Source organism: Talpa europaea, assembly GCF_964194135.1.
Source record: "Talpa europaea genome assembly, chromosome: 1".
Lineage (NCBI taxonomy): Eukaryota > Metazoa > Chordata > Mammalia > Eulipotyphla > Talpidae > Talpa > Talpa europaea.
Window position 1 is genome coordinate 150,763,590 of NC_140073.1, and position 24,061 is coordinate 150,787,650.

The 24,061-nt window shown below is 42.3% G+C and overlaps 1 protein-coding gene across 1 annotated transcript in view; it reads left to right on the forward strand.

The window, feature by feature from the left end:
* Window positions 1–1,511: 1,511 nt before the first annotated feature.
* The window catches only part of RHBDD1 (rhomboid domain containing 1), a gene marked incomplete at its 5' end in the record, with an annotated part of 94,450 nt that continues 71,900 nt past the window's right edge, over window positions 1,512–24,061 (forward strand). Inside the window, 2 exons of the mRNA XM_084229188.1 lie at window positions 1,512–1,944; window positions 3,172–3,304. Coding sequence (XP_084085314.1) covers window positions 1,512–1,944; window positions 3,172–3,304 — 566 coding nt within the window. The remainder of the gene's footprint in view (window positions 1,945–3,171; window positions 3,305–24,061) is intronic.

Sequence of the window (24,061 nt, forward strand, 5' to 3'; positions counted from 1 at the left end):
CTTCATAAAAACTGGGGTTGCATTTCCATCTAGAATTTGGCATAGCGTAGGTATATGTAAAAACTGAAGGTATGGAAATCAGATGGAGGTTTCTCAAAATATTGATATTAAAAGTAGATCTACCATATGATAAAGAAATTACACTCCCAGGTATCTACCTGAAGAGCACAGAAACTCTCATTCAAAGGGATCTATATACTTTGCTCATTGCAGCCCCTATTTTCAATAGCTAAGTTATGAAAACGGCCTATGTACCCCAAGACAGAGGACTGGATCAGAAAAGTGGAGTACTACTCAGCGATAAAAAGGGAAGAACTCTTGCCATTTGCAGCAACATGGATGGAACTAGAGAGGATAATAATGCTAAGTGAAATAAGTCAAAAGGAAAAAAAATACTGGAATAGTCTCATTTATATGTGGAATATAGAGAAGCATGGTAAAGGGTCATTCAAAACCAACCCAATAATAAATTCTTAACATCTGACTGGAAATCTGAGATGGGATGGGGTTCAGAGAGGAAAGGGGCTTAGTGAATTGTTGGGGGCAGTGGTGGGGGGCAGGGTGTGAAAACAGATATTTGTAGAGGTTTAAACCATGACTCTCAAAGTGGATACAGCTACATCAACCTGCTTTACCTCAATGAACATAATGTGGAAAAAAAATAACTGGAAGAAAAAAAAACAGACAAAAGGTGAAGTTTTTGTGACAAAGTGTTCCCATTATCGGTATCTGGCAGAATAGAAGATAACATATTTGTATTTTAAAACTTGCTTGTTGATATTTAAAAACTTGGGAGCAAACTCTAATATATCAAAGTTGAATATTCCTTTTAAAACAATGTTCTGAGTAGAAATTATTATTAAATTCTTGCACCCTTCCTGTCTCAGTTTTTAGTTGTTTTACACATTTGTTTATACGAGAGAGAAGTCATATTTCCGTGACTTATTTGTCAGAGAAAACATACCTGATTTCTTAACTGGTTCATTGGGATTTGAGAGGAAATTTTTATTTTAGAATATAAATGAAGGGCATCAACTGCTGGCCTGGGTGTCACTCTAGAGGACACTGAAAATGACTCTTTAATGATGTCTGTCTATTGTGTAAGCTCATGTTAAGTAAGTGTCTTATCAGTGTATTCATTTTTAATGGCTAGACTTTTTTTTTAAGATTTATTCATGCATGCAAGAACCGGGGTACAGGCCAGATGTGCAGGAGGGTGAGAGAATTCATCAGAAACAGAGCGGGGAACAAAACAGGCAGACTGATCAAAATACACTGCTGAGGGGAGCAGCGGGCAAGTCAGGAGAGGTCTGCCTCGCCATGTGGGTTTCTCCCTGGCTGGCTAGGGATCGAACTCGTGCTGTAGAGGCTGCGGAGTGCTTCATAGTGTGGTGCTTAACCCTTGTGCCACCAGGGAGGCCCTAATTGATGGACTTTTATTCTGTGTTTTAGGTTCAGAACAGATTCCTGAGAACTGACCACACTTCCCATCACTGGGTTGATTTCTAACCATGCAGCGGAGATCAAGAGGAATCAATACCGGGCTTATTCTACTTCTTTCTCAAATCTTCCATGTTGGGATCAGCAATATCCCACCTGTCACCTTGACAACTCTGGCTCTCAACATCTTGTTCTTTTTGAATCCTCTGAAGCCCCTGTTAAGTTCCTGCCTTAGCGTGGAGAAATGCTACCAGCAAAAAGACTGGCAGCGTTTACTACTTTCCCCCCTTCACCATGCGGACGACTGGCATTTGTATTTCAATATGGTGTCCATGCTATGGAAAGGCATAAAGCTGGAAAGAAGACTAGGAAGTAGAAGGTTCGGCTGCATCATACCTGCCTTCTCTGTACTCACGGGGGTGGTATACCTGCTCTTGGAATTTGCTCTTGCAGAATTTATGAATGATCCTGACTTTAGAAGGAACTGTGCTGTAGGTTTCTCAGGTAAGCCGGACAGAATTTCTAAGGTGGCATTCATGAACACAGTAAGGGACATGTGGCTATTGCTATTTTATGAAACAAAGGAACTGACTTCTGAGAGGTTAAGAGCTACGGGGGCTTGGATTTTACAGAGGAGCCTTTTTAGGGTAGAAGTAGAACATAACTTTGCTATTCCTCATTATCTTGCATTATTCACTCTTGGACAGTTTGGACTAGTAGGATATGTTCGAAGGCAGTTTTATAGGTGAGGGAGTCCTGGAAATAACACTTGCCCATTTGGGTGGGACTTAGGAGCGAGCCCCTGGTGTAGTTAGGATCGGGGTTCTCTAAAATGAGTATTTGTATTACAGTATGGCTTCATTCACGACAACACACCACATCTCACCATGGCCTGCTCACCTTGCGTTAGGAGTTGTGATAGTCACTTTGCATGACTCCTGATTCATGATATTTAATCGAGACAAACAGGTCCAGAGGGAGGTGGCATTGCCTTGGTTTTGTAGATGAGGACACTGAGACCCAGAAGGGCACAGTAGCGTGGTCCTGGTTGCACACGCAACGAGGACAGAGTTGGGTGGAACCCAGCGTCCCTGGCTTTGACGTTGTGTGGTATTGCCTCTCGCTTTCTCTCCTTCCTACCTAGCTGCTGCTGTTGTGTTTTAACACATCTCGTAGGACTGAAATTGCAATAAGACCTGAAATCAGGTGTTCTGAAAATGGGAATGTGAAGCAGAATGGGCAAATCGCCCTCAATAAAATCCAACCCTGCTGTACCTTCCTTGCTGCCCTCCTGCTCCCCTCTGAGATAGATTCTCACACCTCTGGTTATCAGAGAAGAAAGGAAGTTTTTCCACAGAAGTTAGAAAAAAGAACACACCACTGGTAATTTTTTTTTTAATTGATTAAACCACATAGCGTTGATATTAACAACGTCAAACTATGGGGTTCAGTGGTGTCCTACAGCTGGCATGTACCCCATCTTCTGATTCTCTACTCAGTAGTGTGCTGGGAGTTTGCATGAGCACCCATGTTAGAACTGTCTGGGCCTGATCACCTTGACCATTGTCCTCTACCCAATGCTTGGCCGGCTCTGAAGAATCCAGTGTGTTTTCACGCAAGAAGTTGGATGTAGCGGAATACTAATTTTCACTTTGTTAGTTTTCTTTGAAAATGTTGATTCTCACTACATTTGGGATGTTGATTATTTGTATGCTCTTTATTCTCTTTTAGGAGTTTTGTTTGCTTTGAAAGTTCTCAACAACCATTACTGCCCTGGAGGCTTTGTCAACGTTATGGGCTTTCCTGTACCCAACAAATTTGCTTGCTGGGCAGAACTTGTGGCGATTCATTTCATCTCTCCAGGGTGAGTGTTTACTTTTAGAGAATACAAATGAAGAACCTGATGTTCCAAGGAGAAAGAACTGCAATAATGAGGTCACCGATTGTTCGTGCCGTGCTCTTTCTTCTTTAACTAGAAGGACAGGATCGAGCTGAATGGTTAATGACAGACGCCTGAGTTTGGATGCTGTCCAGTAGGGAGCTGTGTGATTTTTGTAAACTTGTCTTAACTGACTTTCACTTCCTTCAATTTTTAAGTAGGAATGAGAGAACCTGATACATAGGTTTGAGAATCATTATTCATCATCCTATCAATCAATTAATCAGTAATCCAGAGGCAAAGAGAAGCCACATAACTCTAAAGATTAAAAAAAATTACCCAATACATTGAGCCGATGCTTTTTAAGTCATTTTAACTGTGAATTATCTGGGTAATAGAAGTTTTTAAGCAAGAGTTTTCACTCAAAATCTCAATATGTGAATGGATCCATTCGGTACCATTTTGGGTTGAGAAGATGCATCGGGCCCTTACTCCTTCATCTGTCCCCTGTCAGATGGCAGCCCCAGGGGCACCTCTCCTGAATGCCAGGGCTCCAAGAAGCATAGTTTGACAACCGCTGATTTAGATGATCCATACTTTTACAGACGGGTGCGAGGAGCTTCAGAGGTAAGGGGCCCTTCAGGCAGCTCCTGGTAGCAAGAGACTAGCAGGATTCAGGCTTCCTGACTCCTAGTCTGGTGCTCCTGCCTGTGGCTCCTTTGCTTCCTGTCTAGAAAAAGGAAGGTGAATTTCTTCATTTAATCTGTGTAATGCAGCTGGAAGCACGTGGTTTGTTTGTTTCTATTTTACTGTGGAGCCCTGGACACTGTTTGGAGAAGGGGCGATTCTGGAAGATTCAGAGAGAAGTAAAGGGTGTGCTTTTGCTGCTCTTCCTTTCAGAATGGGGGTTTTATTTGCTTTTGGTCAATGCAGCTGATTGGGGTCTGGTATTTTATTTGAGAATATTTTCCTTGGGCTATGTGTCAGCCCAGGAAGCTTGAGTCCTTCTTTAATGCTAATTTCCTGTCCTGGGCAGCCTTTGGCAGCTGGTCTGTAAAAGGCCCTGATGTGGCCACTGAACACCACTCATTTGCAACTGTATTGTTATCTTGTGACAGTTCCGAGAAGAAAGCCTAACAAAATCTTCAAAGTTTTCTTTGAAAAAGGGTCCAGTAATGTCTGTCCCTTATCTGAACAGCCCTGTCTATACCTTGTCATTCGCAGCTCTGACTTGCTTGATGTGACTGGGTTCTCTGTGTCAAGGGGCTGCTTGTGTGTGATGCCACACCCAACATTCATATGCAAATCATTCCCTCTGGTACTTGAACTTTTATTCCTTAATGACGCCATTGAATAGCAGGGCCTTTAAATATTCCCATGCAACTGTTTCTCAAGACTCTCATCATGCATTTTATATTTTCAGCCCCCCCCCCCCCCCCCCCCCCGCCAACCCTTTTACAGACAAGGCCTGGCACTATTTCTGTGTAACATGCTTATTCTGCTTGGAGGAACCTGATATTACGAGCCTGGGAATGAATTGACGTTTCCTATCTTTCGAGCTTGAAAGAATAACACTTTTGGTCTTTAGATTTGACTGCTTTGAATGGTAAATTAGTAATATCCAAGTCTCTACTTATATGTGTGTCCAAATAAAGACCGAGCTAAAATAGGGTCCAAGAAACCCAGAAGCAAGTGCTGCTTTGAGAAGAATCTTGGAAGGATGGGAGAAACCAGAGCTCCCTGCTCTGCATTGTTCTTCTCCTGGTGGTTGTCAGTTAGAATTTTCATTGGGCAAACACTATAAACCTTTAGAACAAAGCCTGCTTTATTGTTGGGGTAACGAGTTGCCCTTGGGAGGAAAAAAAAAAATCAGCTGGAGCAAACATTTGGTGGATCTCTGTGTCTTGTGAAAGCCATGGAATTAGTCATTTCCCCCAGTTAGGAGCCGGATGGAGCGAAGCCACCCCAAACAGCCACTGGGTGAGGTCGGGCGCGGCCTCCACCTGCAGGGTGATGCTCTCCACGCCCATTGCTTGGTGTTTGTGCTTTTCAGACTCCGTACACCTAGTTGCAGTTGCTGCTTTGCTCTCAAGGTCTTTTCGTTTTCTTCATGTGGTGGAACCCTGGTAGGTGACCTGGTATGAAGAATGCTCCTGCTCCCCAGAGGCAGGGGAGGGAGGTTCGTAGCCCCTGGGGATGAGGTGCCACTGCCTCCTCACAGACCTGAGTTTTGCCCCTTCCCTCTCCCACCTCTCCCTTTACTTTTCCACACAAATTGCGATCCTCTGCAGTTTCCCACTGTGCCGTCGGCTATCTGCTCTGAAAGGGGCAGCTCAGAGAAATAGACATTTCCCAGAGTGAGAGAGCAGCTTGATGACCCTGCGGGTGGACAGTGGGCCGTGTGAGTGGACTTGGGCTCCCAAGGTTGCCCTGTGACCTCTGGCAACTCCTACTACCTCTGAGCCTCAAGTGTCTTCCCTTGTGAATTGGGAACATTACTCACCTGCTGTGTCCTTCAGTCATTGTAAGGGTTGGGGGAGGTCATCCGTCTGAAAGGGCTTTATAAAGGATAGCATCATGGACTGCTCATGTTTATGCTGAGTTAAATCCCTGGAAGTGTGCTGGGTCCTTGGAAGGAATCACCCTTGATATCTTGCTCTTCCTAAAATGAAGAAGATAAGTCAGCTGGCGTTTAATCTGTTTTCTGTGAGTTCTCCACTCTCTGCAGCCCTTGTCCCTACTTGATTTTTCCACGCCGAGTGACAGGTGGCAGTGTAAGAATCCCATGAGCTCTTCTTCAACACAAACGAAACAGGTCGTGACTCCATTTGGCCTCTAGAGGTTTTTTAATGCAATGGGGCAGTTTTGAAAACAACCGCCTCTGTGGCTTTGGCTCCTGCTTCATTGCTCATGTTTGAGGAGACTCACTACCTTGATCCAACTTAAAACTTTTTGGTTAGATTGGCCAAATAAGAGAAAAGTAGATTTTTTAAAAAATTAGTTTTCTCTTATGTGAATTGACTGTTCAGAACCTTTTGTCTCCTTTTCTTCTCTTGCACATTCATGATCCTAATATAAGATGCTAATCTGCTTTTGATTGTGTTTTGCAGATAGAGAGAAAAGTAGATTTAACATACATTTTAATTGTTCCAATTTTAAAATTATAAAATCCCCAAGTATAAAGTTGCTGGACCATTTGAAAGTAAGTTGCAAACATGATGCATCTTCAAAAAATATTTTCTTTTGCTAGCCACATTACTATTGTCATACTGACGAAAGTCAGTGATTCCCTAGTGTTTTCTAATAATTGGCCGTTGTTAAAAAATTTTCTGGTTTTCAAAACATCTTTTATAAGTCTTTGGGGGGAGAGACATTGGAATGAGGGAACATCCAGTCCAGGTTGACACATTGCATTTGATTATTGTATTTGTGTTCCCTGTTATTCTAAGTTAGCCTTTCCACCTTTTTATTTTCCCATGACATTGTAAAATAAAAGTTGTGGGAAAACTGTGAAGAGACTAGGTCTCTCGTTTGGTAGAATGTCCCATGTTCTAGATTTATCTGATTGTTACTTTGTTAGGGTCATTTTTCGTTAAAGATTTATTTTATTTATTTATGTATACAAGAACTGGGGTGCAGGCCAGAGGTGCAGGGGAGGGGAACAGTGAGAGGATTCACCAGAGACAGAGTGGGAAACAGAACAGGCAGATCCACTGAAATACACTGCCGAGGGGAGCAGCTGGGAGACAGGAGAGGTCTGCTGCGCCATGTGGGTCTGCTCCCTGGCAGGGGATCGAACTCATGCTTCTGTGGCTGAGGATAGCTTCATAGTGTTGAGACTTAACTCCTTGCACCACCAGAGAGGACCCTGTTAGGGTCCTTTAACTTAATCTTCTAGCCTCTGCATTTCTATAAACTGAAAGCTAGGCCTAAAGCTTAATTACATTCAGATTAAACCAATTGGAGGGCAAGAATACTTAAGAGGGGCCACGCCACATTCTCCAGATTACATCACATCAGGAGGGACGCAGTACTGGATTGTCCCCAGTGAGCAAGGCTGAGGTCAGTTATGTGACTGAGCAGGCTCCATCGCCAGGAGACATCCAGCCCTTGGCAGTGGGCAGGCAGTCTATGGGGAGGTATTTGGGCATCCTGTGGATGGCAGATTCTGGTAACCTTTCACCTTAACTGGTCAGTGTGTGTCAGCGGGGAGGTTGGGGGGTGGTTTGTCCTCTTGGTTATACCAGGGCAAGTTGTGAAGGGTGATCTTCCAATTCGATCACTTCCTCTACGTTTATTACAAGGGCTTAATGCAGAGTTGGGGGATTTGGACACACAGGAAGGAATTGAGGAAGATGAGTGTTTTGTCCAGGGCAGACCTCAATTTGTGATTCCTTTTAAAGAAAACAATACAAAATTGGAAACAAAGGTGACAATTGTGCATGGGAAGAGAAAGCGCTGTAATCTGCATATTTTAAAGTGCTGACAAATACTGTAATGTCACCAAATTCGTAAAAACAATGTCATATTTGGTTAACTCCCTTACAGGCCTCTGTAATATGTAATAGCATCCACAGAGTTTGCTGCATGTTTTCAAGCTCTTCTTCCTATGACAATAAATTAGCAATAACATTTCTGTAAAGAGAATAGCATATAGTACATCAACATTCCTTTTTTATTATTCAGCCTAGAAGAGCTGCTTTTGCAGCTCATGAGAGTGTTTTGAGCTAGTGTTTGATATGGGAAATCTCTACATACAAGTTGCAACTTCAAGGCTTTTCAAGTTTTCTTGCGCAGTGGCTGATACCACATGTTTTTTGAATTGATTTCAGCATCATCAATGATCTTTAGCACAAGATTTGTTTTCTTCACTAATATCAAGAGTTTGTACTGAATCCACAAGACATTTAAGTGCTTGACTAATGTCCTCATTCAGTCTTCACTGATTGGATTACCAGAAATCCAAGAGCTTATTTATCACCTTTGTTGACAATATTTGATATGGCTTGAGACATTTCTGTTGAGCATTACAATCACAGGGATCCTGATAAGGTTTTTTTCCAAGAGTCTCAGAAAAGGGACACAGATGATGCACTTTGAGTTGCAAACACTGTCACAGGAGAACTTGTGTATTATTTCTCTTTTAACTGTTATTAATGGGAACTGAATCTTCCACTTACTGTTTTACTTGCTTCTTGATTAGAAGAATTTTCCAGACACTGGGTTCTGACACCAGCACGATCACTCTCTATCACGATGTGGTCTGCCCTAGTGCACTTGGGAGTCTTTAGGACTTCTCCTGTGCCTCCTGGTGCAATTCTAGTTGAGGGCATCCAGTGGGTATTAGGAGTCTTTCTAGAAGCCATTTTTACATTGTAGTGACTAGCAATGAATCAACTATGCTCCAGAATAACTATGAACCACATAAATAATCTCCACTGAACCCAACCTAAATGTATCTTCAACTCTTCTTTACATGAATCTCAAAGTGACTGTGGCCACCTACGTGCTACCTGGCATGGACAGAGCGTGACAGGGGGAAGCTGCAGTGAACAGAGATAGCAGTTTTCACTGATTGTGGTTAGGATAGCTCCTTTTCACAGACTTTAAAAAAACATGTGGCCATGTGAACACATGACTGGGACTCTTCCCACAACTCTGAAGGACCGCTGGCAAGTGAGAGGCCTGACCCTTTATGAGCTTCTGGCAAATTCATCTGTGGGTTCTATTGCAAGAACTGTCCCAGTGATGCCTCTGGGGAAGGGAAGGGAATGAAACTGAAGAGGCCTCTAGACTGGGGGCAGATGAAGGGGACTAAGAGCAAGGCATTTTGGCTAGTTTAAAAACTGAGAGCCGTGTGAATGGGAGCTGGTATCAGAAGACAAGGTGTTGGAGTTTGTCTTACTGGACGTGGCCCAGAGCCTGTCTGTGGTAGTATGGAGTAGGAATGGGGGACAAGAAGGTCGTTGGAGGTGAGGCGGCTAAGGTGTGGATTGTTGCTCTACATGCGCAGGTTGTAGGAGGCAGAGCTGAAGATAGGTTATTCCAGAGTCTTCCGTGCCCTTCGGGAAATGGCAGCCAGCATCTGTACTAGTTTCTCATTGCTGCTGTAACAAATGACCACACAACTTGGTGGCTTAAACCAACAGAAATTTGTTCTCCCATGGTTTTGGTCTCAGGTGGGGATTTACACCTTCGGCTTTCCTGCATCTCCCGCTCGTTAGTGATAGGTCGCGAGACTACTCAGCCTCCATCACGTGAGCCAATTCCTTATACTGTGTGAACATATCAATTAAATATAAAAGATCTAAATAAACTGTGAACATGTATGTGTGTATATATAAATGTGCAATTTGTATATCCATTCTGTGGTCCTGATACAATCAGTGAAAGGACCTAGAGTTTCTACAGTTGCTTTTGACCTGAAATCTCTTGCTTTTTCTTTTTATGGATCCTGTGAGATCCTTTTATATTTTATTTCTTTTTTTCATTCTTCAATTATGAGGGACCAATAACTCATTGATTTAGAGCTTGACATCTCACATGTAAGGAGGGAGTCATCGCAGGTGATTCTGAATTACACCTTGAGTCAAAGAGAAATGTTTGTTCCCTCCTGTGTCTGTGTTTTGGGGGCCATTACTAAGTATTGACTAGAATCAATACGCTCCCCCGTCCCTCAGGGTTTTCACAATTTAGTGAAAGAGAAACATAACAACAACTAACTGAAAGAAAGCAGAAGGAAGAGATTTTAGTTCAGTAAATGCAGAGGAATAAAAAAGGAGGCTAATTGACTCTGATTGGAGAAATTAGGGGACTTCCCAGAGGAAGCGGCTATGAGCATTGAGTGTTGGGAAATAATAGGGCAGATGAGAAGGCAGACTACTCTTCGTTTGTGATGCGAACGAAAGGGGACAAAAACGAGGCATTGTGGCAAGTTTACAGAACAGGGAGAGATCTGTCCACACATGCTCACAGGTGTGGGCTGGCATTGTTCTCCGAAGGTTCCCTGAGCTGTCCCTGCAACACACATGTGATTTGTCTGTTCCAGTCCCAAGGCCCCAGGGCCCAGGCACATGTTCTAAAACGGACTGTAAGAGAGAGATCAGGGTAACCATTTAGTGCCCCAAATTCACTTGACAAAGGCACCTTTTAACATTAGCTTTGAAGCAGTCTCTGCAGAACAAGTGTCCTTCAAGGCACATTCTGTAAATATTGGTCTGGCGGGGCCCAGTGAGGCTGCAGCGTGCAGCGTGGAGGGCCTTGGATGGCTGGTCAGTGAGTTCAGGCCTTGCCATAGTCTGATAGACATGCAGCCCTGACTTCTCAGGAAGTTTAAAAGAGGACACCAGGAATATGTCAAGATATGACATTCGTTGGTAGGAGTCTGGTTAGCTGTTGATTGCGATAGATAGGTGTGTCTCATGTAAATGGCTGCTGCTTGTTAAGCTAGAGTTGAATAATTATATAAGATCAGCATCATTTTTTGCCGTCAGTGGCAGCGACTTGAATTGGCCGGATTTTGCCAGAAAGAGGACGGGCTATGATCACAGATTCCTACTCACTCATCGTGGTGTTTTGTTAGAACAAGTGTTGTGTGCTCACCAGGCTCACTGCTGCTGGGGCTGGCTCCCAGAAGGGCGCATGTCTGCCTACTCAGACACCCAAGCCAAGAATGCTAACAGCAGTTGATCAGTTATAAACAGCATTATTAATAAAGTCCTTAGAAAATTCACAAAGAGAAAGGGATTGTCTAGAGCAAAGGAGAGAAAGGCATAAAAGTTAACATGTTTCCAAATGAAAGTGTCATATTTCCTTCTAAATCTTTTCAGAGTAGAAGTATTTCCAACAGCTTAGCAGAAAATAAAACAAAACCCCGAGCAGATAAGAGGCAACACATGCTTTGGAGGCTTGCACAAGCACGCGGCCAATGTGTCCATCCAGTGATAGCCAGGCAGAATCTGGCTCTGGAAAGAAAGATCTTTTCACAAACAGGCTGGTGGGTGACTGTTCCCGGGGTGAGGGCCTTGTCTCCTCTGGGCTAGGGCAGTATATGACAACTCTTGAGGGGAGAGATGTTGCTGCCTGGGATTTTGTTTATCAAGAAGTTATGCCAATTATGTCAATTTTAGCAAAGATTGGTCAGCATGGGCATCATTTTAAAAAGGGAGACTTGGTGGGTGTGATATGATGCTGCCGAGCTGTTCAGAGAGAGAGAGAGAGAGAGAGAGAGAGAGAGAGAGAGAGAGAGAGAGAGAGAACAGACATTGATTGGTAGATTGTCCTATGTGGATATTTTCTAAAGAGTTGGTTTTCTGTTTAAATGGCATGATCATATCTTTTGTCTTGGTAGTTACGGCTCTGTTGGTTTTTCTAGTAAGCTTGGATGAAAATGTAGGTAGAGTTGGTACTCAACCTCTGTTTTACTTTGTAGAAACATGTTTCTGCATCTTGTTAAGGAGCAATTTGAATTGACACCCCCGGACTGACCAGAGCAGATTTTGGCATGTGGGGAAAATTTTCCTCCAAGGTCCTCAGATGACCATTCATGCATTTCCTCCCTCCCCCTTATAGGCCCCAGAGAGGAAAGTTCTGTGAGTCCTGTAAAAGAGTTAGTTAATTTGTCCGTCTCCCATGAGGGCTTGCAGTTCAACAGAACTCAAGGGGACGGCAGCACTTAACTGAAACAATTCCCTTGAGTTGGATTTTTTGGGATGAGAATGAGAAATTCTAAGCCAGGGAACTTTCCCTCCCACTGTAATTGGAACTCTTTGAGGGACAGAGGTGGTATAAATCATCTCTCTGGCCCTCAAGTACAAGCTGTGGAGAAAGAAGGCCCAGTCCTGGGCTGGGCAGTGACCAGGCCCATCACTGGCCACTGGAGGAAGATCTGAGCCAAACAGGAGGTATTTTGAGAAAAGACAACTTTATCTGCCTCTGAGATTTCCTCAGTTATTCCTTTTAAGAGATTCAGATCAACAGCTTCTTGAAAAAATTGCTTCAATTACATAATCAATTCAGCTGTAGTAAAAAGAAGTAGCTCAGTGAAAGTATAAGCTAACTTCTCAGCTCTTTATTGAAAGAACAACATCCCCATTGTAGAAAAATTGAAGATTTACAAATGTGTGATAAGGAAAACAGATTGGCCACTGTCTCTGACAGAGACAACAGTTAGCGTCTGCCTCACACACACCCCTCCCCTCACACACAATTATATTTTCTACTTTTTCCTTTAACTTGTAAGTACAGTTCTTCAGAAGCCTCAATTTTAATGACTGCATGATGATTCCTGTTGTGGTTCCTTCAATTTATTTTCTCATTCTCTAACTTTACATATTTAATTTTACACACTGATTTTACTGCCAAATCATTCAAGTGACAAGCGAGGCTGTCTGTCAGAGCATTGTTTGCCAGTCTTGGCTCCCAGGCCTGAATATGTCCTTGAAGCAGATTCCCAGAAGCAGAATCATGGGTAAAGATTTGGAACTGTTATCACAGCTCTTTTATGCATATCTCACCAACTTGCGTTCTGTAAGTTCTGACTTGCCAACAGCACATAAAAGTGCCACTTCTTGGCTAGTCTGAATATTAAGTTTTTTTGAAATTTGGTATGTAATAAAAATTATTCTGTGCTGTTATTTGCAGTTCTTGCATTACTGAAATGGGACAACTTTTCAATTCCTTTTTGGCACGTTGTGTTCTCTCATGTGATTTGTCTGTCTGTGTCTTCTGCCTGTTTTTAAGAAGTTGTGTTGTTTCAGTGTTAATGGTGATATGAAACACCAAGGGGTCCTTCTTACTGGGTTATAGTTACTGGGAGACCTGAACTACACAGTGTAAGTTCACGGTCTGTAAACAACAACGTAGACAATGCCTATTGCAAATTTCTTTTTTGCTGATGTTCGTGGGAAACATTTACTCAAAATTGTAGCTAAGAATTTTTACACTGAAAATAAATGAACATGATCAGTTGTTTGGAGTGGCAGGTCAAAGGCATAGGTTTTACTTCTGTATGTATTTCAAATATTTTTTTTAAATTAAATTTGCAGAAAAATTGTGAAGATATATAGTAAAGTTCCCATATGCTAACCCACAGATTGTCGCCTAGTTTTGACATCTTAACATTTACTATAATTGATAATTAATATTGAGATCATTAACTAAAGTCCATTCTGTATTGAGATTTCCTGAGTTTTTATCTAATGTCCTATTTCTGTTCCAGGACCTCATCCAGGATGCCACACAACAGTTTCCATATCTCCCCACACTCATGTCTTATCTCAGGCCGCTGTCACAATACACTGTAGGCTGAGTGGCTCAGACAACAGAAATTTATTTTCTCAGGGTTCTAGGAGCTAGAAGTCCAAGATTAAGATTTCACGATTCCAGCGTGATCACTTTTAGGGAGAACTCTCCTGGCTTGTAGGTCACTGCCTTCTCACATGGCACAGAGACAGAGAATAAGGTCCCTGGTGTCTCTTCTTAAAAGGGCAGTAATCCCATCATCAGGGTCTCACCTCCATGACCTCATCTCAACCTAATTATTCACCAAGGGCCTTTCCCAGCGCCATCCCACGGGGAGTTAAGACTTCAGCACATGAGCCCCATCCAGAGCAGCTCCTCTTGGTGGTGGCTGGTGATATCTTCCTAAGGAGTCACACAGCATTGTTCCCAACTGTCCACGCATATTCACATTTGCTTCCGCTCATTGGCCCTGGTGAGATTCAGAAACCATGTTCAGTTACCCCCATAGTATGATTCCTACTATGGGGGTACTGTCTTCCATTAATTGGGCAGCCTGGCTGTGGTTCCATTTTAAAATGTACACATCATATTCAGAGGTAGATTTAAGAAATTTCTATCCCAACTGGAATGCACCAGCTCGGAAGACTCCTGCTGTCAATAAATTAGACCTTATTTAGCGCCTGCTCTACCCAACTGGCTGGCTCAGAACAGACCAGAGCAGTAGGTAGAAATAAAGAAGCAGCTGTTTTTCCTATTGAACACTAAGTTGCCTGGAATAAGGTTCACTACCCAGGTTGAAACTAATTGGCCACCATGCTGTGATGTAATTGTGGGCGTGTGGGTAATAGCACCTGCCTAATCTGTGTTTAACTAATGGCTGGTTGCTATCAATTCTGGTGACTTAGTGGCAGGTGTAAGACTTGAGTTTACTGTAATGGATGTCTCAGGTGATGGTGACTAGAGGTTATATTAAAATAAGAACCTTTTTTACCATTTTGAGGGAGACTTGTATTCCTGGGTTAAAAGGTGGTATCAGTAAGTGCATCTTGTTTTAAAAAAATTTTAAATAAGCCCATCTTAGTAAATTGATGAGCCCTGTGTATTGTGTCTTCTAGAAAAAAAGTTTCGGTTTTTTAATCTGAAAAGTTAATTACCAAATGTAGCAATTATTTTGACTTGGTTTTTTTCTTGCTAATATTTTTTTCATTAAAAAAATAATGAACCTTATGAAGAATATTTATTTCCCTTTGGAGTATTTAGAATATGCACTTTGGCCTATGGGATTTTTTTTTTTTTTCAGGAGACACTATTGGAGATAAATGTTATACAATTAAATATTCACTCCCAACTAATAAGATGATAAATCACATCTCTGGAGATTTCTAATGTATTTATTTAATTTTTCCCATTTCGGTATAAGAAGCAGTGTTTTTAAATAGAAAGTTCTTTATATTTGCTAATTTCCCTCTCCTCTTCTGCAATATTAAGTGATTTTTAGTTAAAAGTCATGGGAGTTAAATAGGCAAGAGAACTGTTTTCCATTTACATTCAGGTTTGGTTCAAATTATGCAAAATGAAGACAGTCACTGCTATGAATTGAAATCATTAGTACATCAATTATTCTGTGATAACCAGCTGAGAACAGGCTGTAGAATGCATGGCGAAGGTTTCTTCCATTTCAAGTTGGCTTCTCATTAGCCTGTATGAGAGAGAAAATCATTCGATTCTAATTTATCTCTCTTTAAATGGACATTGTTCCCCTCTGAATTTGAGAGGAGAGCATTTTAATTTTGTAGCCATTTATAACACACAGGTCAAATAAATAACAAGTTTTATTGCTAGCAATATATATCTCTGCTATTTAAATTGCCTGGTTTCTTGATTCTGTGACACGTTTCCTAACTGCCCCCCCCATACTTTTTTCCAGATAAAATAGACCATAACTTAAAGATAACATAAAAATGAGGGGGAATAAGGGTTCTTTTCCACAACCAATTTCTTATAGATTGTATTTAGAATATTTGAAAAACATCTGAAAAATGTCGGAATATGTGAGGAAAGATTTTAGTTCTTGAGTTGGGAGAAAATTTCTAAGCATAAAGACAATGACCATAATCTCAAAAGCAAATGCAACAAAAATTTTTTTTCCAGATCCGAATATATTATCAGTCAAAAAGAGAAAAGCACAAAATAAGCAGAAGAATGAGGGTCACTTCTTTGTGATGAACAATGCTAACCCAAAGAAAAATTCCAACAGGCAAATCAGCAAAAGTCATAGACAATTTACAGAAGAAAATTAATCAGTGACTAATAGCTGTAGAATTCTAAAAATTCACTTTTAACCAACTATAAGAAAATTACAATTAACTGTTTTACTTGTTAGATTAAAAAAAATTATCACTGTTACCAAGGGCTCTGAAATGGGAGTTTATACTTTTGATGGAATTGTATATTGGTGCAAACTTTCTGCAAAGCAGTTTGATGATATGTACTCAAGCGCAGTAAAAAGTTTATACCCTTTAATGTAGTAATTACCTTTCTAGGAACCTGTCCCAATTATAAAGAACCAAAAAATGCAGAAAAAGATTGACATAGGAAAATTGGAAACCACTTAAATGTCCAATAGTAGGTAAATGATTTAATAAATCATAATGTAATGAAATATCTAGCCATTAAAATAATATTTCAGAGATTCTTTTAATGGAATTACAAAATTTTTAATATAAGGGTAAAAGTTGAATTAATAGCATTATATTTCCAGTTTTTCCAAGAGTCACAAAAAGGGGTAGAGAGAAACACATAACACTTTTATTAGTAGTTAATTCAAGGTTATGGAATTATTTATCACCTTTTACCTTTCTTTGGTCAAGTTCCCTAGAGTGAACATGCATTACTTACAGTAGAAAAATTTAGTTATTAACATAAATATATAGTAGCTTATTTTCAGAAATCTCAATTAACTTTCCCGAGTTCTGAGAGGGTAGATATGTCATCTATCTGTTGTCTGTTTCTCCTCCGTGCTTGGTATGCCATAGGAACTCAAGGGCAGGAGTCTAGAGTGGACAGTGTGGAAAGAAGTCAGATCCAAAACCTAGGTGCAGAACTAGAAGAAAGGGGAAAACTGAGCATTCAGGAGACCTGAAAAGACATCTCAGCATGAGGGGTGGGCAGCCGAAGTGCTTCCTGATGTCATCTACTTCCAGGCCCCTGTGGGTTCTGCTCACTCCATAGGAAGGCCCAGGTCCCACGAAGAGAACGTGGACTATAGCATTAGGGTACAGGCAGCTGCAGACACCTCCAGAGAGAGCCCATGTTCTTTGATCACAAGTAATAGTAACAACTAAGAATGAGTAAAAGGAAAAAACAACTCCAATAATCATAACCACTTGGAAATTTAAATAACTTCCTGATAAGAGGAAATTTCAAAAGACTTTAGAAATGAACAGTGAGGACATTTCTTATCAAACCTGTGGACTGTGGCAAACTCTTAAGAGTAATGTAGAAAGAAAATTTTAAAAGTCAATAACTTAATCCCTCAATTTAGGAAGCTAGAAAAGAAATAAGTGAAAGATTAGAAGAAAATGGGATTGGCACTGATAAAAGCTAATTTTAGTAAACTGAAAAGGAAAACATGATAGAATTAATCATTGAAGAACTGGACCTTTGGAAAGACAAAGCAAATAGGCAAACTCATGTGGCATGTTTAGTTAAGAAAATGTGAAGGAAAATTTGAAATAGTAGATATGAAAAATGAGATGTAAGTGTACATGTAGGGGAAGATCAGCTTCTAGCAGTCTATGTTTTGAGGGGGAGTAGATTTCCTGTTTTAAGAGATCACAGGTTTTTGTTTCATTAAAGCTTTGGACTAATATTCTAATATTATTAAAATCAAATTCCCTGGGCCTCCCCAGTGGCGCAGCGGTTGAGCACTGGGCTGCGAAGCTGCCCTCAGCCTCTGCAGCACCGGTTCGATCCCCGGCCAGCCAGCAAGGGTCCCACATGGCACGCAGACCTCTCCTGCCACACCCGCTGGTCCCCTTAGCAGTGTACTTCGGTCCTTCTGCCTGTTCTGCTCCTGGCTCTGGCTCTGGTGAATTCTCTCACCCTCCTGCGCTTCTGACTATACCCAGTGCTTGTATAAATAAATAAATAAATCTTTAAAAAACAACAACAACAACAAATTCCCTTTTTAATAGAAATGATAATGAAGATTTCATGATACAAATAACATTTCCTCTATCGTTTTGAAAAGGTCTTTTGTCTCTCTCTGATGAATTCCTACACAGTTGTGTCAGAAGTTGTAGAGTTTGTTGGATCCATCCCTACTCGGAGAACACTCCACTTGTAGGGTCATATTTTAGTGAACCAGTTAATTTACTTTGAGGGTGGTTTACATTCACTGTGTGATGTGTACCAAGCAATCTGGAACTGGGAGCAAAGGGTCGCATTTTCTCCTATTTCTCTCAAGTGCTTTTGTGAAGTGTGATGCCCCAGTGGGTAAAAATACTTCAGGACTTGCTAATGAAAGACAGTGTGTGCAGAATCTGCTTCTCTAGCACATATTTTTAATAGATGTTGAAAATGCTGTTGTCAAACAGTATTTTAAAAACTGTCAGGTGCGTGTGTGTTTCAAATGAGTTTTAAATAATTCAATACTACGAAGGCGGCAGAGAAATGACTTTATAAACTCACAGTGTTCTTTTGTACTGAATATACAAGAAGAGTCTATGAATTAAAAATGAACACTGTGTGATCCATCTTTTTGCTAATAACCAGTGTAGTGTTGATAGAAATTTGCTGTTATAGTGTTTTATTTTTTATTTTTTATTTTGGTGTTTTCCCAGTAGAAATTACCTTAAAGTCAGTTCAGCATAGTTGCTGCTTATAGTGAAGTAGGTTTCCGGTAGCCTTGTCCGGTTTATCCAACTGACAGTGACTCAGGACCGTCTCTTTCCCTCTGCTTCCCTCCCATGTGCTGCTGAATGGACCTAAAGTGAGATTAGTCGTGGGAGATCGTTTACTGAGAGTAGGTGTGAGGGGCCTCAGACCTTGCCCATCCAGCCAGTTCGCTGGTGAGCAGCTTTGTGGACAATTGTGAGTCCCCAGTGCAAGAGTCTTCCTGGGAGTGAGAAAGTAGGCTCAGCAGTTATCATGAGGCTTGGCCACATTCTTTTTGCCTCATAACCCAGTGATCTCATTTTTCTCCTGAGCTTCCTGGTCCAAGGTTTTTTTTTTAAAGGAGTGACACAGGAAAACTTGTTTATATGTGGAGACTAAACGGAATATATAGCACCGTGTACAATTCTTCCTTTTGCCAATGAAGAATGGTGGCTTTTTTGAGGGCAGAAAAGTTTTCTTCTTCATTATCATCACCATCATGACTGCTGTTTATTTTTATTTTCCTTATTCAGGTACTTCACACTGATAATAGTGGTCTTGGCCATATTCTGGAATTTTCAGATCTCTAGTCTGAGAATCTTAGAGTTAGGAATTAAATACTCACATGGCCTACGACTTAAGGTATATTTGCAGGACTTGGAAATGGCTGAATCGCAACCATGATTGGAGGGTTGTAGTTACTTAGATACAGGAAGGATGAAAACACCTGTTTTGGGTTGCTGTTATCACTGCTAAGGCCTGAGTTTGATCCCCAGCCAGGGAGCTAGCCACATGGCACAGCAGACTTCTCCTGTCTCGCCTGCTGCTCCCCTCAGCAGTGTATTTCAGTAGATCAGCCTGTTCGGTTCCTCGCTCTGTCTCTGGTGAATCCTCTCACTCCCCTGCCCTGCACCTCTGGTCTACACCTTAGTTCTACTAACAAAAAAAACCTTTTTGCATGTGATAATAATTTCAGATTTGCCTTAAGAAACAGAAGTTCATTTAAAATTCATAAATTCACTCCATTGTCTCCCTGAGTCCACTGTAGGCAGTTGCCATCAGGTGTCTTGAGCTGCTGATTCCACACTGTCCAATCCACATTGTTATAGAGGCGGTTCAGGTACACCCCCACTGAGTGGCTCTGCAGTTGGGCTAAAAAGACTTGTGAGAGCTGTAGTTCCCCACTTGGGTGGAGGTGGGCTTCCTGTGCTCCTTGTTATGCGAAGATCCTCATCATTTTACATGATGTAGCTCTAGGTCCCCTTTGATCTAGATTTTGTAGATTTTTGTATGTTGGTTTCATTTGAGTTTTCTTAAGGCTCAGCTCAGAATCAACGGTTGGATGGGTAACGCAATAAAAGATCTTAGAAAGTAGTAAAGGAGATTAAAACCACCAAGTAAAGCTCTTCTTTTAGTATATTTGAGGAAGGATTGCATTGGTTTTTGGAAAATTTTGTTGAGAAATGTGAATTAGAAATCAGAGTAGATGATTTCATCTTTTGGAAGTATCTTTTGTGGGTCAGTACCATTACTCTTGTGTTACATGAGCAGTTCTATGGCTGTTAGTCATAGTTTTGGAGTCCTGATATCATATTCTGCTGTGCAGATTACACATCCTAATTTTATTTTCCCACATGCGCGGAGACTGCTCAACGATGGGCAGAAGGTGTGTCCAACAGTCAGGGAGGGGAGACTGGGGATGACAGGTTTGGTGCTGAATCCTCCTTTCATCACACATTTATTGAGTGCTGCTCGAGTTTTCTCCCGGCTCTCCATTCCCTAGTCCTTGATTTTTACTCCTCTAAGTCTCAGTTACTTGTCTATAAAGTGAGGCCAGTAGGAATACCCATCTCATGGACTTATTGGGGATTGATGAAGACAACACAGGGAAAAAGCCTGAAATCAGTGTCTGACTTTTTGGAATTGCTGCCACCTTGTAGGGTAAATGAATTAATCAGGCTTTTTATGCCACTAGCCTCTGGCTGTCACATGCCAGAGTGTCGGTGTGGGGCACACGTGTCTGATGGTCACCTGGAATGCATGTGTAAATGCACAACTGAGCCTAGAGTCCAGGGATATAGGGCGGCATCACACAGAGACAGAGGACGTCTGTGAGAGGATGAGGAGCATGACTACAGAAGAGGTGAGACCACAAGAGAAAGCCAGAGAACCCAGAGAAAGAGCATAGAGATTTGAGGGGGATGGGGGTGGAGACTAGGAGGCTTCATTGCCTGCCTGCCTTCTTGCCTGCCAGCCTCTCCCTGTGTACCTAGCTCAGATGTGGGCAGTTCGGGGCCTTGAGCAGTGTCATCAGGGTTCTTTCTCATCTCCTGACTGTTTTTTCTCCTGTGTTAGTTTCTGTGTAAGTACCAACTGCTGTGAAACAGTTCTCTTCAGTGCAGTGGCTTAAAACAACAAGCATTTATTATCTCACGGTGTTTGTGGGGCAGAAGGTCGGGCACAGCTTGTCTGGCCATGATCTTCACTTGCTGACAAGACTGCAACAGAGGTGTCAGCACTGAGGTCTCATCACAAGACTTTACTGAAGAGGGATCTGCTTCCAAGGGTATGTGGGTTTCGGGAGAACTCTATTCCTTGTGGGTTGTTGGACTCAGCCCACTGAGAACTGTCAGCCACAGGCTGTCACTTATACCACTCCATGCACCTCATCACAGCCAGCAAGGACAGTTGTGCTAGCAAGGTGGAAATTGCAGCCTCAAGTCACACAACCAGGGCAGTGGCATGCTGCATTCTGTCGGCTAGAACCAAGTCACAATTTCCACTCATGCTCAGGGAGCAGGTGAAAAAACGAGCTTGTCCATCCAGCCAGGTATCTGGGATCACAGGACACTGTCGTAGAGTCTTTCCTTCATCCTCAGGAACAGCTGAGAAATGGCTTCATTCTCAGGAAAAGCTCACGCCATGTGGTGACACAGTTGACCAACAGCTTGTCTTAGGGCATCTTAAGCCTAGCAGCCTATTTCTAGAGAAATAGAGCCCCCTATCTCCTTGGCATCCATACATGTACCTGTCCCCTACAGTCAATATTTTGGTTTCATACAGTAGAAATCAACTCTGGTAAATTTAACCACAAAAGGAATTACTGGAAGACCAGGTAACTCTAGAATTGTTGAGAATAGGGTAGCACTGGGCTGAGAAAACCAGTAAGAACCAGATGGACATTTATTGCCCTTGCCTCCTCCTTCACTGGACTCTATCACTAGAATCTCAGGACACATGGTTCAAGTGTGACTGGGCTGTGCCCTCGCTGCCAGGAAGGCTTACTTTGTCCTCAGACACTCAGCCTAGCAGGTTGCATTTTATAAACGGATGCCACCGCTGGTATTTCTGTGCTCTTGTTTAACTTTCACTGTGCTTTAGGGGCATACGGACAGAACTGCTGCAGAAGCAGTGTGGGGTGTCAAAGGCACGCCCAGGTCTCTGAGTCACATGGTGGGTGGGGCATGTATACTAGGAATTTTGATTCAGACCAGATTTAGCCACAAGTAAAATTTTCTTTTTCTGAAATTATAGGCCAGCTTTATGACCCAGTTATTCTTTCCAGTCTTTGTGTTGGATCTAGGGATTTAGAGATTACTTTAACTCTTTACTGTCATCATCTTTGGGCATGTAACATTTTTGGATATGTGGGTACACTAGCTGACTTACTGGGTTTAAGTACAAAGAACTTGGGAATCTTTTGAAATAAGTTCAAGTTTCCTTGCATGAATTTGCTGTTATACTTACTCTTTTGCAGAATTAGAGTAGAATATATTAAGACCAATTTACCATGAAGGAAAACAGATGTAACTTCGATGGGGTGGCTTGTAGAGTGAGTCGTCTTGCCTACTCTCAATTTTTTATCTTACTGGAATAATATAGCAATGGTGATCTCACCACTAGGGATTGGATTTTGGCCTAAGATAAGTGGTCCTCGGTCTCAACACAGTAAAATCACCTGGCAAATCAAAGCAACAAACTCAAACAAACAAACAAAACAATATCAGAGACTCTCTCCAGAGCAGTTTTGCAGAATTCCTGGGAGTGGAGTCCAGGGAGCTATAACTTTTAAAACCTTTTTAAGAGGCTGTAATATATGGCCGGGGTGCGAACCAGTGAGTGAGAGCCACCCCGGAACAGGCTGCCCTGCATTCCTGTTACGGATTGTACACGGCCCGCAGGAAGTCATCTTCATAGCCTAGGGCTGTGACTGTCCCTGCTGTCCCTTCATCCTTGTGTGTCCCGTGGATGAGCAAGGAGGTCGCCTAAGCCAGTCCCATCCTAGCATGGAGAGACCCAGTGACAGAGCACGTGGGATGCCAGTTGCGGCCCCGCTTCTGACAGTACCTCCGAAAGCAGAGCTCACAGCCATGTTGCTTTGCTTGGTAACAGTAGCACATGTTAAATCAGGCTATACACAACCCAACTTCTCTTTCATTTTGTATTTACTTTCTGGAGGTGACATACAAACAGCCATTCATGTGGTACCCAGAAGTATTTGTGTCTAGAGTGGTAGCAGATGGCGGAGCATCGCTCACGTGCCAAGTCGCATTTACTCCACCGCGGTGCAATGTGGAAGTGATCACGACCTCTTTCAAATGTTCCAACTCCCCATGTGCGTTTCGGTTGTGGTGGGAGCCGTCCCGAGTATTGATTCAACACGGTGTCGATTTACTTGGAATCCTTGGAATCCATGCCTGGTGCAGGCTCATGAGAAGCACTTTGAAAAGAAATATTTTTGAGGCCCAATGATTAAAGGTCATCAATTCAGCAAACATTTAATAAGCATCTGCTGTATGCTAAGCCAGGGGGGTCCCATTGGGATCGGTGGCTTGGTCTCCCAGAGGATTTTTTTGGGAACTGCAGGTTGTTTTCATTATCAGAGTGATTAACGGGGGCGCTACTGTCATTGGCTGTGGTTCGTCGGGCTGTCCTGCAGCTTGTAGGACCCTCCCAGCAAGAAAGGCTCTGCCTGTCCCACCCTCCAAAAAAAAACCCATTGGAAGGCTATTTATGTAGGTGAAAAAGATTATCTGAGCCTAAAACCTAATTGTACTTTTCATAGAAACACAAAGTTTTTTTTTTTTTTTTCCGGCATGAATTTAATGCACGATGACTTTTCCAGGAAAATTTTAAATTGAATTGTAAATGTAACCTAAGGGAAAATTTTCCTTTGCTTTATTTAGAGTAAGCATTTGTTTACTCCAACACAGACTGTTGTCACCAGCGGACCCCCTGCATGTGGAGTTGGAGCCACAAGAAGCACATCTGTCTGCATCTGCCTACAGTTATTATCCCGTCCCCCCGGGGGTCGCATGCTTGGTGCCCACAGAGCCCCACCTTCCGTCCTCCGGTGGTGGGTGCTGGTGTGGGTGCCTGTGTGGGGTGTGTTATCTGTAAATTCCATTTTGAGGGAATGGAGGGGCATACAGAAAACTTGGGCATTGAGTGCAACAGGGCAGAGAGCTGCTTAATGAAGCAGCAAGGTGTCGGTGGACAAGTGAACCCACAGGGAGGTCCAGCATGCTTGGAGCAGGCAAAGGGCCCCCTGGAGCAGCCCAGTCTGCCTGTGGGGAAGCCCCGGTAGAGAAGGCTGACGAGCTGGGGCTTTGCTGGCATGGA